At 32.1% G+C, this 16,655-nt stretch overlaps 1 protein-coding gene across 1 annotated transcript; it reads left to right on the top strand.

Moving 5' to 3' along the window:
- The first annotated feature begins 7,397 nt into the window (after positions 1 to 7,397).
- Positions 7,398 to 12,282, top strand: LOC124921479. Its single transcript, XM_047462147.1, has 5 exons — positions 7,398 to 7,568; positions 9,324 to 9,423; positions 10,446 to 10,545; positions 11,075 to 11,161; positions 11,949 to 12,282. Exons 1-5 carry the CDS (start codon positions 7,508 to 7,510, stop codon positions 12,093 to 12,095), a joined length of 495 nt encoding a protein of 164 aa, XP_047318103.1. The 5' UTR covers positions 7,398 to 7,507; the 3' UTR covers positions 12,096 to 12,282.
- Positions 12,283 to 16,655: the final 4,373 nt, after the last annotated feature.

Genomic DNA, 16,655 nt, shown 5'->3' with positions numbered 1-16,655 from the left:
AGTTGAGAGCAGCAGCTTCCGGCCGCCAAGTATTCAGCCTCTGCGGTTGATGTAGCCACCGATGTCTGTTTCTTGCTGTGCATGACACCAGTCGTCACCTAGGAACTGACATGTTCCACTGGTGCTTTTCCTGTCGATCTTGCACCCTGCATAATCTGCGTCTGAATAGCTTGTCAGATTAAATGATGAGTCTTTTGGGTACCACAGACCGACATCAGGTGTGCCCTTTAGATACTCTCAGTTTCTCTTTGCGCTGTGTAATGGGATTGCTTTGGATTTGCTTGGAATCTCCCACACCACACCAACTGCAACAGGATGTCTCGGTCTACTCGCTGTCAGGTACAGTAGGGAGCCGATCATGCCTCGGTATGCACAATCTGATCTACCGATTGACCTTCATCGTCCCTGTCCAGTTTAATTGATGAGCTCATTGGAGTAGCCGCCGAGGGAGCAGGTGTCCCTACCGAATTTTTCTTCAAAAGCTCCTTGGTATATTTAGGTTGACTGATGAATGTTCCTTCCTGAGTTGTTTAACCTGAAGACCTAGGAAGAAACTTAATTCTCCCATCATACTCATTTCAAATTTGTCAGTCAGTCATTTTTGAGAACTGTCAAAGAGCTTTGGATCGGTGTGAACCGAAAATAATATCATCTACATAAATTTGAACAAGTAGGATATGTTCCTTCTCTTTTCAAACTAAACAAGGTTTTATCCACCGAACCGATGGTGAAATCATGCTCTAATAGAACATGCGGTTAGCGTATCATACCAGGGCCCTAGGTGCTTGCTTTAGACCATATAAAGCTTTGTCAGCCGGTATACAATGGTTTGGAAATGCAGCATTTTGAAACCGGGTGGCTGTTCAACGTACAATTCTTCACGTATATCACCGTTCAGAAATGCACTTTTAAACATCCATTTGAAAATTTTGAAATTTTTGAAAGCAGCAAATGCAAGAAAAATCCTAATGGCTTCAATCCTGCTACAGGAGCAAATGACTCTTCAAAGTCAATGCCTTCTTCCTGTTTGTAACCTTGAGCCACTAATCTGGCTTTGTTCCTCGTGACCAAACCGTCCCTCATGGAGTTTGTTTCTGAATACCCATCTGTTCCTATGACCGATTGATCTTTCGGTCTGGGAACTAAGTACCAGACTTTACTACTCTCGAACTGGTTTTAGCTCTTCTTGCATTCCCAAGATCCAATCCGGATCTGACAATGCTTCATCTATTCTTTTCGGTTCAATCTGGGATATGAAAGCAGAGTTAAAATATCCTTCCAGAAGTTGACTCCTAGTTCGAACAGGTTCTGAAGGTCACCTATAATTGCTCAGGAAGGATTGTTACTATTTCTTCTGAGATTCAGTTAGGAGTGTCTACAAATTACCGGTAACTTGACCAAGGCTAGACCATGTCGGTAGGTTGGACCGAGGAATTGTCAGACCGACCGACTCCCTCGGATTGAACAGAGGTGTCAGCTTCCTATTGTGAAACACTTGATCCGGCTGGGTATCAATATTACCCATTAGGTCCATGGACAAACCGTCTGAAGACCGAGTCTCATCTTCACTGTCAGAATGAATATCATTATTTTCAAATCTGTTGTGCAGATCACAAGCATGAAGCAGTGTTGCTTTCAACCGATTCATCGAAAACAACGTGAATTGTTTTCCTCCATGGTTTGCAGTTCTATTATTATATACTCTATATGCTTTACTTACTGCCGAGTATCCAAGCATGATGTCGGTATCGGTCTTTGCATCAAAAGCGGTGAGTTGGGTTTTACCATTTATATGAATTATACATTTATAACCGAAAATCCTGAGGTACTTGAGTTTAGGAACTCTGTTAAAATAAACTTCATACGTGTTTTGTTGTGAAATCTGTTTATTAAAGACCGGTTTTGTGTATGGCATGCAGTGTTGATAGCCTTAGCCCGAATTGCTGAGCAATGCCGGAGTCGGCTATCATAGACCGTGCGGCTTCCTTGAGAGTCCCGGTTTCTTCTCTCGGCCAGGCCATTTTGTGAGAGTCCTAGCACTAGACAACTCGTGTCGAATGCCGGATTCATCAAGATATGCAGTTAATGTTACTATTAGTAAATTCGGTACCTCGATCACTTCGAATGCTATGATACGAGTTGATTTTTCATTTTGCAACCGCTTTAAGAAGTGTGGATCAGGTTTGATACAGTTTCACGTTTAGATGGTAGAAATATCACCCATGTATATCTAGAGTATCATCAATAACTACCATGGTGTACAGCATACCGCCCAGACTAATGACCTGAATTGGTCCAAATAAATCCATGTGAAAAAGATCTAGACACCGGCTAGATTGAATATTTCCATTACTTTTAAAAGATGACCTAGTTTGTTTTACCCATCGGCATGCTGAACAAACTTTATCTTGGTAAACACTATATCAGGAATACCTTCAACTAGCTTTTTACAAGCGAATGTAGTTTAAGGTTTTCATGTTTAGATGGTTTAGTCTCTTATGCCATAGTCAGGTTTGATCAGTCTTCGCTATCATGCATATAGGATGTTCTATCTTGTTTTCCAGTCTACCTATAAATGTTTCCTATCCTATTTCCGGTTAGTAATACAATACCTTGAGAGTCCTAACTAAGCATGCAGGTTTAAGGAATTCTACCCGTGTATCCGGCGTCACACATCTGACTAATACTAAGTAGATTAAAACGTAGGTTTTTCAACTAGAAGTACATTATCAATAGTTAGGTTTCCATGGACAATCTTACCCTTGCCCACAGTTTTAACCTTTGAGTTGTCACCGAAGGTAATAGAAGCACCGGTTACTGATCTGATGTCGATTAGCAGATTGCTGTTTCCGGTCATGTGCCTGGAGCAACCGCTGTCCAAGAACCATTCGAATTTCCTAGCCGTTTTCTTTGGATCCTGCAAAATATACATATTTACAACTGTTTGGTACCCACATTTACTTGGTCCACATGCGATAGTCCCTTAGGTATCCAAACCTTGATGACCGGACAGTCTTCTTTGCTAGGGTTTTAACTGTCCTTTTGGCACTCGGTCTCGTGTATTTCGGTTTTCCTTCAAATGTCCTAAATGGTGGTGGTCTTTGATTCAGTGATCTATAATTTGACCTACGTGGCTCCAGGAAAATCTTTCTTATATTTGAGGATTTCTGCTTTCCTTTTCTCAGGTCAAGCCATGATCGGTTGGGGCCAACATAATCGTATTTTAGCTTCTCTTCCCTATAATATGCGGTTTCCTCTTCTTCGGCTGTCCAGGTGCTCTTAAGAAATTTTAGAAGGGAAGATTTCCTTTTGTAAGCCTTGCTTTCTCTATGGGGTTTCGGTCTTTAGAGCTATTCCCTGTGTATCCTAGACCACGCTTACAACGAGGATGCCTATAGTGTTTATTCATATCCTTTACTATATCGCTAGATCTTTTATAGGCGGCCATCGGTATATTGAAATCGGGCATTCTCTTCCTTGGTTAGCTCTATAGTCGGTTCACTAGGTTGTCGATCTTAGAATCTAACTCGGTTTCTAGGGTGTGGGTATCATCAGGTTGTATGGACTTCCCGGTTCGGTGAGAATAGGTACCTCTAGTTCTATTGGGATACGGTACTATGGGATCGGGCTTGATGTTGAGGTGTTTAGGTAACATGGTCAGTAGGTTCTTATATTCTTCTACCATAGTCATTCAATGCTTCATATAACTCATCTTTAGTAAATTCATCATAGGGAGAGTCAAATACCTGTTCCTCATGGCCATGAGGCACGTGAGTTCATCGTCGCTGTCACTGCGAGCCCACAAACTTCCTCCATCGTCGGCTATCAGTGCTTTCGGTACCTCACTTCCCTCACCGGCTTGTTGATAGTTGTTTCTGTCATTTTGATAGTCCGGTTTCTGGGTATCCCTTCTTGGTTTCCTGCATTCCCACTTAAAGTGTCCCATACAGTTACAGTTATAGCATCTTACATTGGATTTGTCACCATAGTAGTTGTTTGTCGGTTGGCTCCTCTTCATGAACCTTCAAAATTTCTGTGCGAGCATGGCCATGGCGTCCTCAGTAAAACTGTTCGGCTGTTCTGATAGGTGCAGGTGCAGGAACCGGTATCGGTGCAGGTGTGGGTAGCAGGAGCAGGTACAGCTGGTTCTGTAGATGTGATAGTGCCCTGGTTGATGTTGAGGCCGAGACTTCCTCTTCGGTTCTAGATTTCATTTCGAACTCGTATGCCTTTAGATCTTCGAATACATCGTATAATTTCATCTTACGTAGGCTCTTGATTCCCTCATTACCATTGTCTTTATATCCCAAGCACTTGGAAGAGATCTCAAAGCTTCATAACTACCTCTTTGTTGTCATACTTCTTGCCCTAGAGTAGCTAGTTCATCTAATACACCAGTGAACCGGTCACTGTATTCCTTCATAGTTTCTCCTGGTTTCATTTTGATGCTTTCGAAATTCTGTGTAGCCATCATTATTTTGTTCTCCCTTGTTCTTTCATTTCCTTCAAGATCTGGATGACCGTTGTTCATGTCTCCTTCGCAGTTTGCAATCTCTGATCTTGCAATAAGTGTTTCTGTCTACGCTGTGGAGATCCGGTTTCTTGCATGTGTTGTCCAGATTGTTCCTTCTCCTATCCTTCAGCCGTCCATTCTTTTCTATCTTTATCAATGACTATCGGTTCCTTCGGTTAGAACGGATTCCATTTCATCATCCAAGGTGACTAGATGCAGGTGCATGCGTGCCTTCCAGTTGGCAAAGTCATCACCTTCTAGCATTGGAGGCCTATCCTGATACATGTTTGCTGAGTTGTTGAAACAACCTGCTCTAATACCAATTGTTAGGATCTAGGTCGCCGCTGGTGGACGGGGGTTGGACCGGTTAGCGGTTCTCACTCGCTAGGGTGGTTGTTAATCAGGTTAGAGATTAACACCGGGGTTTTCAATACTACACAACCTGTCACAAACCCTTGAACTAGGTTCAAGCGCGGAAGAAGGTTTGCTTTAAGGTTGAAGCGGTACACTTGTATGATAGGCACGTACGGCGGTTTCGGATGATGAAGATTGGAGATGGTGGGTCGGTTTCGGTAATCTGGATATTCGGTATGGTTAAGTTAGTATAGATTCGGTTTGAGCGGTATGTTTAAGTTAGTCGGTTATGTAATGAAGCCAACAGAAAGTAAATAACACAAAAGGTTTTATGGATGTTCGGAGATAAAGCTCCTACGTCACCCCTTCCTCTCGAAACCGCGAGAGGGATATTCACTAAGGAATACAAATACAAGCCGATCGAGACTTATTCTCTGCTCGATAACACTCTTACAATTTACACCGAAATTGTAGAACACACTTTAACTTTCAACACTTAGGCTTTCTAGAATATCACACTGTTATTGTAGTAAATGCTTTTAGCTCTTGTTATCCCAATGTATGTCCCGCATTTACTCTTCTGCAACTGCCTCCTTTTATAGGTGAAGTATGCCAACGGTCATATTTCACTGCCTTGAATCCGATTGGCTGATCAGAGGTGCAGTGATTCAGTGTCTCAGACCTGCCGGTCGTCTCCTCAGACCTGACGGTCAATCTCAGACCTGGTATCCTGTTTCAGACCTGCCCGGTCTGTAAGGCAAACCTGCTGAGTTTGTCTTTTACTCAATGTAGCACTGTCTGTTTGGACAGTTGTCTGTACTTTTGAAGATTTCCTTTCTGGCTTATCCCCGAAGTAGAAGGATTCGGTAGTACGGTTTTTCTGCAGCTACAGTCTTTCCTCAGACTTGCATGGATATGGAAGTATTCAGTCTGTTTCCTTTGGTATCATTCTCAATAGATACCCGAAATGTCTTCTTGTACTAGTCGGCCACTTGACTTGGCCGAATATCTTTGATAGTGAAGTAACGGACTTCTTCCGGTCTTCTTGTTCGTGTGGATAGATCGGCTGTTTGATGGATCTGGTTTTAAGCTTTTGGCCGCTCCTTTGTGCGGTCACGTTCAGAATGCTTTTGATCGGTATGGTGACTTGACCGGTTCGGTTTCTTCAGTTGGTTTTTCTTTTGTTCATCCGGTCCGGTTCCTTGTTCCTGCGTGGGAAGTTTGTTTAAGTTAGGTTTATTCGAACCGGTCTGAATTTATCTAACACATACTCATATTTTTTATTTTATAATATTAAGATAATTTCGTAAAATATTAAATGAATTATGAATTATATACACTTAAATAGATTATATATATATATTGTTTTTATTTAATAATTAATTTAGATATAATCATATTTTTATTTTCTCATAAAATAATTAATAATTTATCATAAAAAAAAACGAAAAAATAATACGACTTTATAATATGTAAGTATATAACTGAAATTTTATGTAAATTAAAAAGGAACAAGTGATATTTTGATAATTTTTTTTGTTAAGTAGTTTAATTTTTTCAATTTTATAACAAATCATATTTAGTTTATTATTTTTAACAATGTTTTTATTTAAGGTCTATATGTGTTATCAAATATATTTATTTTAAATAAGTCTTAATATATTTAATTAAGTGATAAAATAAAGTTATCAAATTAACACGACCTCATAAAACATTATTCATTATTTACACATTTTTTTATAATATCAACACATATTCAAAAATGATTAATAAGTAATTTTGAAATTATGCATATACTAGCCCGTTATTAAATAATAACGTTAGTTTTAAAATATAAATCACGACCATATTAAAATTCAAGAATAATAATGTATATAGGATAGTTAAAAAGTTGAAGGTCATTAAGAAGTCTGAATCCCTGCTAATTTTTTAATAAAATAAAATAAAATATATATATATATATATCTATATTCTAATGACATACTTATAAAATAAATTATATGAGTTTATTATTTATTTTAATTTATAAATATAAATTCACTTAATTTATAAAATAGAAATTAATTTGAAAACAATAATGATAAGAATTTGTACTTTTTTGTCAAAATAATTTTTTTTTATCAAAACAGTTATGTTGATAAATAATACTTTTGTAGCTTGATTTTAAATTTATATATATATAAAAAATTTTAATCTACTTTTCACTTTAAAATTCATATATATCATATTTTCCAAAAAATAAAACTTTTTTTCTTAAAAAAAAAAACATTTAATCTAATTCAATCACATCTTTTATATTAATAAAATAAATTCATTTTTACTTTATATTATTTTTGACTATTTTTAAAAAGTGAGACTTTTATCCGTATTTTAATAGTGTCCTTTTCAAAAGAATATATTGATTGGATTCGGCTAACAGTGGTTGGGCTTAACTCTCAGAATATTGGGCCTAATAACTGTTAGCCGTAAATGTAAAGCCCATTTGATCCTTCTCTTACAGCAAAGCGCCAAGCAACTTGCCGTTAACGTTAATGGCTTCATATTGATATCATCGACGAACAACGGGTACTTAATAATAAGTGATCCATTTCTCTCTCCTCTTTCTCTCTCTCTCTCTCTTGCTTGACTACTGAAAACTCCATGGCTGTTCTTTCGAGTTCCTTCATCTCCGTCAGAAATCCTCAAATTCAGTTCCTATCAGGTAAAATCAACAAACTATGTATTTACAAAAGTTTTTTCATCGATCTGTTGCAGTAGACTCAGGTTTATACGTTTCTCTTTCTGTAATTGAGCTCGTTATGTTCAATTATTCTCAATTCTGTCACATGCATTTGTACGATGCGAGATTTCAAGCAAATGTTGATATTAATCGGCATAGCTGGCAATGGATTTGTTAAACGATCTGCGTAACGAATCTTAAGATGTTAGCTCATATTTATTTCTGCAATATGGATTATAAGGATTCTCTCTTACTTTGGCTGCTTAGCTTAGATCTTCTTTGTTTTAGTTAGAGGATTTTTTAGCTCTCTTTGGTACTTCTTTTGTAAGCTTCTATGAGATTCAAAATTCAGTTAGATGATTATAATATTTCCATGGTGAAACATCTCTTTGAAAGTGTTTGTTTCTAGGTGAAATCTGAACCTAATATGTATGGAATGTAGTTATTTTCTAGGCTACAGAAGAGTCATTATGCTATTAAAAGTGTTTGAGGTTTCATAGGCATCACCAACTCTTTCATGATTCCCTTATTAGATACAATTCGACAAACAACTACTTATTTAGCATTTTGCCTGCTGACTTAGTTAGAATAAGATTTTTCTTAAATCTTGTTTAGTTATCATATTTCTTCTGTACAATTTGGTTTACTAGAATGTTGCATCCAACACAGTTTCAAGATTATTAATAGCTGGTAATCATAAGATAAATATGAATAGCTATAAGTAGAATTTGATGTATTTCTGGGATTATCATGGATCAAGTTGAATGCATGTGCTATGCTATTGACCGAGCATCATTGGAGCAATGGGAGCCAAAGATGTCATATTCCTTATGCTGTATGATGACATGTGCTATCATTTGGCCTGTTACTTTAGCCAATTATTTTAAGGTGGAATTGATTTACATATTTTTATGTGTATGTTAATTACTAAAGAAAGGGAAATTAATGGTTCATATCATTCATTGTTTTGATATCTTGTTTCATTATAACTGATATCTACTTACCATTTGGTTATCCATTATCTGACTAAACTTTGTTCCACAATGACTGTAGCCTGTATTTCATCATAAAATCACTCCAAAGATGTTCCTTTTGCTTTTTATTTCCAAAAAACTTGTATCAATTGACATTTCACCCCTATGTAAACACATTTTGCTCCTCATGCAATGTTCAGTTTTCTAAGCTTCTAAGCTTCTGTACTTAAACGCCCAGGACCCGGGGTCCACGGCGCTCATGAGGAAAATATGTTATAAATGTCTTAGACAACAACTGGGCCACCACAGCCCAAGCCCTAAAAGAGTATCCATGAAGGTATTTATATCATATTAGCCTCATACCTAGAAGGGGGTTATATTTTTTTTATGTGATTTCTGATGTGGGACATCACAGTTACATACTAGTGTTTCAATGTTAATGAGCTGGTCGGTTAGCCTAGTTAGACAGAGTAGTTAGCTTATATTAATGTTATGCTTATTGATAAACACTTGCTTTCTTGACTCTTATCTATATATAGTATCTTCCAGTTTCTTGTCTCCTTTCTTGGTATATGAAACCCTGACCCTAAGCAAGTTTCACAGTATGCTGCATGAGATATAAGTGAAGCTGGGCTGATTGTAATTGTTAAAATATGTATGTAAAGATTTTATTAGCATATTGCCAACATGAATTTTCATGTCTGTTTCATACAAACTTATTGTTTTCTATCCTGTTGTTTCTTAACAAATTGGTTGATGCTAGGTTCTTCACTGAATCGAATTGATAACTTGGTTGTCATCCCCAAATCCCAAAGTAACATCACGACCTTGAAGTCTAGAAGAGAATTGACTGTCAGAGCAAGGTATGCACAAATTTTCTCTCACATATTTGTGTATTGTTTCCTTACACATGGTTATTTATTTTGTTCTTTAGACTAAGCTCTTTCGGGAATAGATAAGAGTATCATAGTGTCAGAATTATGTTTTCTATCTGGAATAGACACTGAAGTAGTTGTAGGATGAAAAACAAAGGACCAATGACTGAGAATAAAGAAGACCTAGGTACACAAGGCCGAATGAGTACAATTATGACTAGTTTTGAGTATATTTCCTAGTATAAAGTAATTTTGAGATTTTTTGCTTGATTCATAACTATGACAACTCTTCTCCTAACTTGTATTGAAATGCTTTTTGTTTGATTGTTTTTCACCAGGATTAGTGAAATTGTTTCATCCCTTAAAAAGAATATATATGTTTAAAGTATTTTATTTAAGTTAATAAAAAACTTTCCTATTACACTCATGAATCTGTGACTGCATATGTGCATATGTTATTAGGTAACTTAGTTGCCCCATTTGAAAAGACTTTTATTTCTGTTTCTCACCACCAAGACACAAAACATTTGAAAACTAAACCTCTTCTCTTTTGTTGCTGAAAAAACTTAGTCACAGACAGACTTAAAAAAATATTTTCCTTTTTGGATCCTGATCTAGATTCAAAACGTGTTCTCAAACAGTCTCCTGGAAATATATTCAAAAACAGTTACAATTTACAGATTCAAACATGTTTTATTGTAACACCATCAGTTCGTAACGGAACTAAATTTTTTTAGCAACATAATACTTCTAGTACATTTCTATAAATATTCTATGGCTGTTTACAAAACAAGTAGTTTCCTAAATTAGCGAGAACTGCAGTTTGACCAAAAAAAGAGAAAAAACAACCACCAGTAACTGCTTCCGAACTACACTAATATCATCTTCCTCCTATGAGAAGATTCCAAAGATTTTGTGGGTCAAATTGTTGCATCTTTCGCACCCAATAGTTTCTCCTTTGAAAGTAATTTGTGGCCAAAATATTGACGATTTCTTTTAAATTGCAATAGAGATGGTGGAAGAAGACCAAGTGGTGCTAGCATCTTTGTTGGTGGGTTTGTATTGGGAGGGGTTATAGTTGGAACATTGGGTTGCATATTTGCACCTCAGGTATGTATGAATAACCCTTGCTTACTAAAATTTGGCCTGTTTCTATTGAACTCTTTGTCAAACAAAACATGAAACACCTCACAGAGAATCAAGGAAAATCATGAACTTATATATCCTTACTTTATTTTCTATAACATTTTATAATATTAAATAGATAAGGATATCTCAAATAATCCATAAAAAAAAATCCTACTTAACTGAATCAATGAACACCAGGGGTCCAAACATGGCCAAATCTATAGTTAAAAATGGTTACAATCTTATTTATAATTACTTATTAATGGATAGTTCGAGTGACAAAAATTGTGTCTAGAAGACCAAATGTCACGAGTTTGATTCCCACTAAGAACGCCTTAAGTTGAAGTGGGAGACCATGACTGTGTGGAGTCGTGCTAGCATCCTAAACTAAAAAAAAAAAACAAATTATTTCTCACCCTTTAATATTTCTTCTCCCCTACCCTCTTTCTCTACTCTGGATCATTGGTTAGTTAACAAGCTAGTTTAATACTGATACACTGTGAATTTGCAGATCAGCAAGGCATTGGCAGAAACTGATAAGAAAGATCTCATGAGAAAGCTGCCAAAATTTATATATGATGAAGACAAAGCTTTGGAGGTGAGAACTTACTCCTTGTTGAATTATCTATTTCTATGGTTGCAAGTTTTGAATCATTAAGTAAGGTTGAAGAGGGACAATAATTCATTTGAAGATCTTGTTTGATTTAATAACTTCTTTTTCATCAAATCATCAACCAAAAGAACAAGCATTTTGATGTGGGTTATTTGAGATTATTTTCAGATAACCCACTATATCTAATCTACATCATATTTAAATCATCAACCAAAATATCTTAGTTTCTTTCTTTTAAACATTTATTTATTCTTTATATATTTATAAAGTAATGATAGAGATCGGGAATTTGGTGTCATGAATGGTATCGGTAATGATATGATAACACGTGATTGGACTTAAATCTAATAAGAAAGAGAAATTTAATTTTTCAAATCCAATCATGTGTTGACACATCATTCCCGACACTTTTCATGACACCAAATTCCCCTTCTCTACCATTACTCATATTTATAACCTTAATATCTTCTTACTCAAATAATCTCAAATTACTTAGCTTTTTTATAACTTATATAAGAACGCGTTATTTGAATATCAAACAAGGTTACCACTAAAAATGTTTTAAGTTGAAGTGGGAGTTACGCTAGCTTCCCAAAATTAGAAAAAAAATGACCGAAAGTTGGGGCGAGGTCATGACTGTGGGGAGAACAAACAATATTGAATGGTTTGCTTTGGTTACCACTAGTGAAGTTGAATATTATTTCTACAAGGGCAGTTTTCAGTTCATTGTTTGTAACTCTTTCTTTTCGATGTGTCCTATTATTGGAAATAGAGAACGAGGAAGATACTTAGTGAGAAGATCGAGCAGCTGAATGCTGCCATTGACAATGTCTCGACTCAGCTTCGGTCAGATGATGATGATGAATCAGCCCCAAATGGAACTGCGGTAAGTATCGATGAACTTGAAGCCTCGATATGATGAATGAAAATAAAATGTTTGTTACAATTACTATTTTCCTTATTTTGATAAAGACTATTCCTAAAGGACTTTTGCTGTTTGTTGTGTGTATACTGTATACATGACATTAACAATTTGTATTTGTATAATTTAGTTGCTATATAATGTTGACATAAATAAATAAAGTATTTTGGAATTCTTGATGATATTTGCTTAGGCATTTATCCCTGGTTATGAAATTCAATTTCTAGTAACTTAGGCCTTGATATATCTGTTTTATTTGAATTTAATCTCACATAATTTAGTCTCATTATCATTTAAATTATCAACTAAAAAAATATTTTATATATTTAGTTATAATATTTTCTTACTCAAATAATTCAATTCTTTATTTTTAAATTTTAGAAAGTTAGTCCATTTTAGAAATTGTCAAAATCAATTATTTTGGTATTTAGTATAAAAGTGTGACCCATCTTCATTTAATACAAAAAAAGATGCTGGATTTTTTACCAAAAATATTTCTACATATTATTTTTTTTCAGCCTTTTAATTATTAATTTATCAACTAAAATATAAGTACAACTCAAAATAACTATTTTTATGGTACAATTTTTTTTCTTTCAAAAAATCAATAATTTTTTAAAATAACCTAGCATCAAACAAGCTCTAAAAAAGTGTTTTCCAAATAAATAAACCCAATGAAGGGTAGTATTGACATTTGACACATCGAGCTAGAGAAAAGTAAACATTTTTCTTAAAGAAAAATAATTCTCATTGTTGGATTCAGTAGGGACCAATTCTGATACAGCTGAGAACAAACGTTATATATTATTATTTATATAGTGTGGGCGGCCCAATTGAATAAGGGCGATATTTTAATTTATAATATTTTTTCATAACTTCACTAATATAATAATTAATATTGTAATACAACATTCTAAATTAAATTGGACTAAATCAATATGGAAATGATTTCCAATAAAAGTTTATTTTTCATCTAAGTCTGATCAAAATTAATGATATTTAACCATTTTCAGAAATTATATGAAAATTTTGAAATAGTGATAATAACAAATTACAAATCATTATATACAAAAGCTATATATTATATATCTATGAGAGTACTCATAGAGGGTAAGTAAGCCTAACTAAGCCTAATAGTTTTATGTTGAACTCAATTTGTTTGAACTCAGTTTGTATGTATTTAATTGAGATCATAAGTTATTCGAATTTGGCTCTTTTAAAGCTCGTTTATAGTTCATTAAAAGCTCGTTTACTATTCTATTTAACTTCTCTTACAACTTAAAAAGAAATATTCCACTTAATTTAGGCGAAGAGTCAAAGTTATCCACCTTGAGTGAAGAGTTTCAATTTTTATTTTTATTTTATTTTTTAAAATATTAATTTATTATTAAATATTAATATAATTTACCAAGATAAAATTTGGTTGCGTCCACTTAAAAGAGATAATATTTTTGAGATCGGAATAAAAATTACATCACAATAATTTAGGATAATGACACGAGTTTATATAATACTTGGTTTCTTGAAACCTAACCGATATAAAATTAGATTGAAAACAATGTTTTTAAGGAAAAAATTAAGCTTTCTAAAGTTTTAAAAAAGTTCTACAAATACAAAATCCTAACCTATTAACTCCTAATAGGTATATAATCCTATCATTTATATATATATATATATATATATATATATATATATATATATATATATATATATATATATATATATATATATATATATATATATATATAATCCTAACCTATATGAAATTCTAACCTATACATAATCCTACAAAATATAGATTTGGGTCGGCTTGTTAAAAAAAACTCAAGTACTCGAGTTTACATTATATTAATAAATATTAAACGAGGTCGTAAACTAATTTTTAAACGAACATAGTCACGAGCCCATAAACGAGCTTTTAAACGAACATTTTTACGAGCCTCTAAATGAATATGATCGCGAGCCCATTAACGAGCCTCTAAACGAACATGTTCACGAGTTTACACGGCAAATATCTAAAAGCTCTAATTTGACTCGTTTAAATTTTTTAACTTTTAAATGAGCTCGATTCGTTAAGATTAACGAACGAACTCGAACGAGCTTTTTACCGAACCGAGATTCAAATAGTTTGCGAACAACTATATATATGTTCATTTACAATTATGTATAATATGTATAAATTAGTTTAAATAATAATAATAAATAACACTCTATCAAGGTATGTAGCTAAGTGGTAAGAGTCGACTTAAAAGACCAAAATGTTACGGGTTTGATTTCATGTGTAAGCGTTTTGAATTTAAATGGAGGATTTGGGTGTCATAATTCTCTTTTAATTCTAAAAAAAATAATAATAAATAACATTAAAAAAGTTAAAATTATAAAATTAGTTATATAAGTTTATTTATTTGAATAAATATTTGTTTTCATCTATAAATTTTAAAAATTTATTTAAACTAAATTTATTAGCTTCATAAAATTATAAATCTTAAAATTTTAAAAATTCACTTATTTTAAAGACAAAATATTATAATTTTATTACCCCGCTTTAATTTAAGGCATAGTAACTAAGGATTACTCATAAAATTTTAATATTTTTTTTCACTTGATTTTTTATTTATTTATAAAAGACAAAATAAACAAAATTTCAAAACAGTCAAATAAGTCACCTAAATTTTGTAGTAGTCATCAAATTGAAATTGTTCTTTGTTTGATGGTAGCAGTTAATTACTTGCTGCAATTATTAAGGTGCAGCCAATTAAATATCTTCCATAATTGCAGAAAATTTACACATCCATGTCATACTCCAGAAGGTATGTTTGTTTTCATATTTTTCCTAATTTGGGTAATTGGGTTATATGTAATAATTTCAAGTATTCAAAGTTTATTGTTTTCACTTTTTTAAAAAATTTTATTAGGGATTTTGATTGTTTGAATTAAGTAACCATGGTGTTATTTGAGATTATTTAGAAATATTCAAAAACTTTAAATAAAATAAACCAAACCAAACAGAACTAGCTACCATTGCTAACCATATAATAATTATCATGGACTTGTTTATTTTCAATCATTCCTATTAAAAAATGCAATGGACATAAGGAATGGATGAAAGGACACCATGTGATGTAATGATATAATATCATACAAAATCTAAAAGAATATTAAAAGAATTCATCACCATAAAGTTATTTCTTTAAAATAAATATGTTAACTTATAACATTCATTATTATTTATAATATGTTAATCATACATTTCCTATAATAAGGTATGAATTGTAATGTAGAAGATAGATAAAATTTATAAGTACTTACTGATATTTAGTCTAAAGTATAATAAATTTTATATGTTTAATAATTTTGTGTTTTACACAAGGTAAAAGAGTGTAGTATAAAAATAAATTAATATATTTGTTTTTTTTATATTAATGACTTAATTTTTGGTTTTAATATTATAATTTATTTTTTTATTGTTGTTGTTTTTATTTTATTAGTTAACTCTGTATAGTTTAATTAAATTTGTAATAAAGATTAATTATTTTTTAAAATAAAATTTTATATTCATTATTATTTTGTAGAAAAATGTGAACATTTTATTAATAAAAAAAATAATATTATATAACCATATTTTTTTTCAAATTAACAAAAAAATCTTTATCACTAAATTTACTTTAAAATAAAATAATAATACTATTAATATTGTTATTATTTTTATAAATTAATTTAATTTAATTTAATTTGTAAATATATAATAAAAATTTAATATATAAAAATAATAAAATAACTTAAAACAATAAAATTAACTTAGGAATAATATTGAAAATAATAATAATAAATAGTAAAGGGAATGCTTATACCCAATTATTTCTACCAATTAGTTACTAATTTTTTCTATATATATAATTAAAATATGTTTCCGAATATTATTTTATTTAAATTAATATTTAAATAATATATTTAAAAAGAATAAAATTTAAATAAATAATTTTTTTTTCAAATCCACATTTCTACATATCTTATGATGATTGATTTTAGGTGTATAATTTTTAAATAAAATTTCTTTTTTTAATTTTGTATAATTTTATAAAAACTAAAATGGATTTATATTATTACAAACTAATGTAATTAATTTTATAACTCTTTCTTTTTTAAACAATTTTTTTATTTTTATTTTTAATATATAGATCTTTTTAAAAAATAAATAAATTATAACTCTTATTTATTTTTTATTATTATTATTATTTATATTAATTTTATAATTAAATATATATAACTAATATTATTTTAAAATAAATTATTATAATGTATTTTAAACTATTTTTTGTTGTTAAGGATAATACTAATATCTCATTACTATAATAAATTATTATTATTTTAAATGTAAAAGATTATATTATGCTGCAACATGCTTGTAATCTATATGCTATATGATGTATTTTACCAACGAAAATTTCAGCGACGTTTAAATAATCGTCGGCATATTTCCGAGCGTCAACTGATTTTGAGTCGGTAAGGGATTTTGTGACGCGAACTTTTACCGACGCTTAGGTTATGCAAATCACA

The sequence above is a fragment of the Impatiens glandulifera genome, chromosome 1 (genome assembly GCF_907164915.1).
Source record: "Impatiens glandulifera chromosome 1, dImpGla2.1, whole genome shotgun sequence".
Taxonomy (NCBI): domain Eukaryota; kingdom Viridiplantae; phylum Streptophyta; class Magnoliopsida; order Ericales; family Balsaminaceae; genus Impatiens; species Impatiens glandulifera.
Note: the sequence above shows the minus strand (reverse complement) of the source record. Positions and strands in the feature narration are given on the sequence as shown.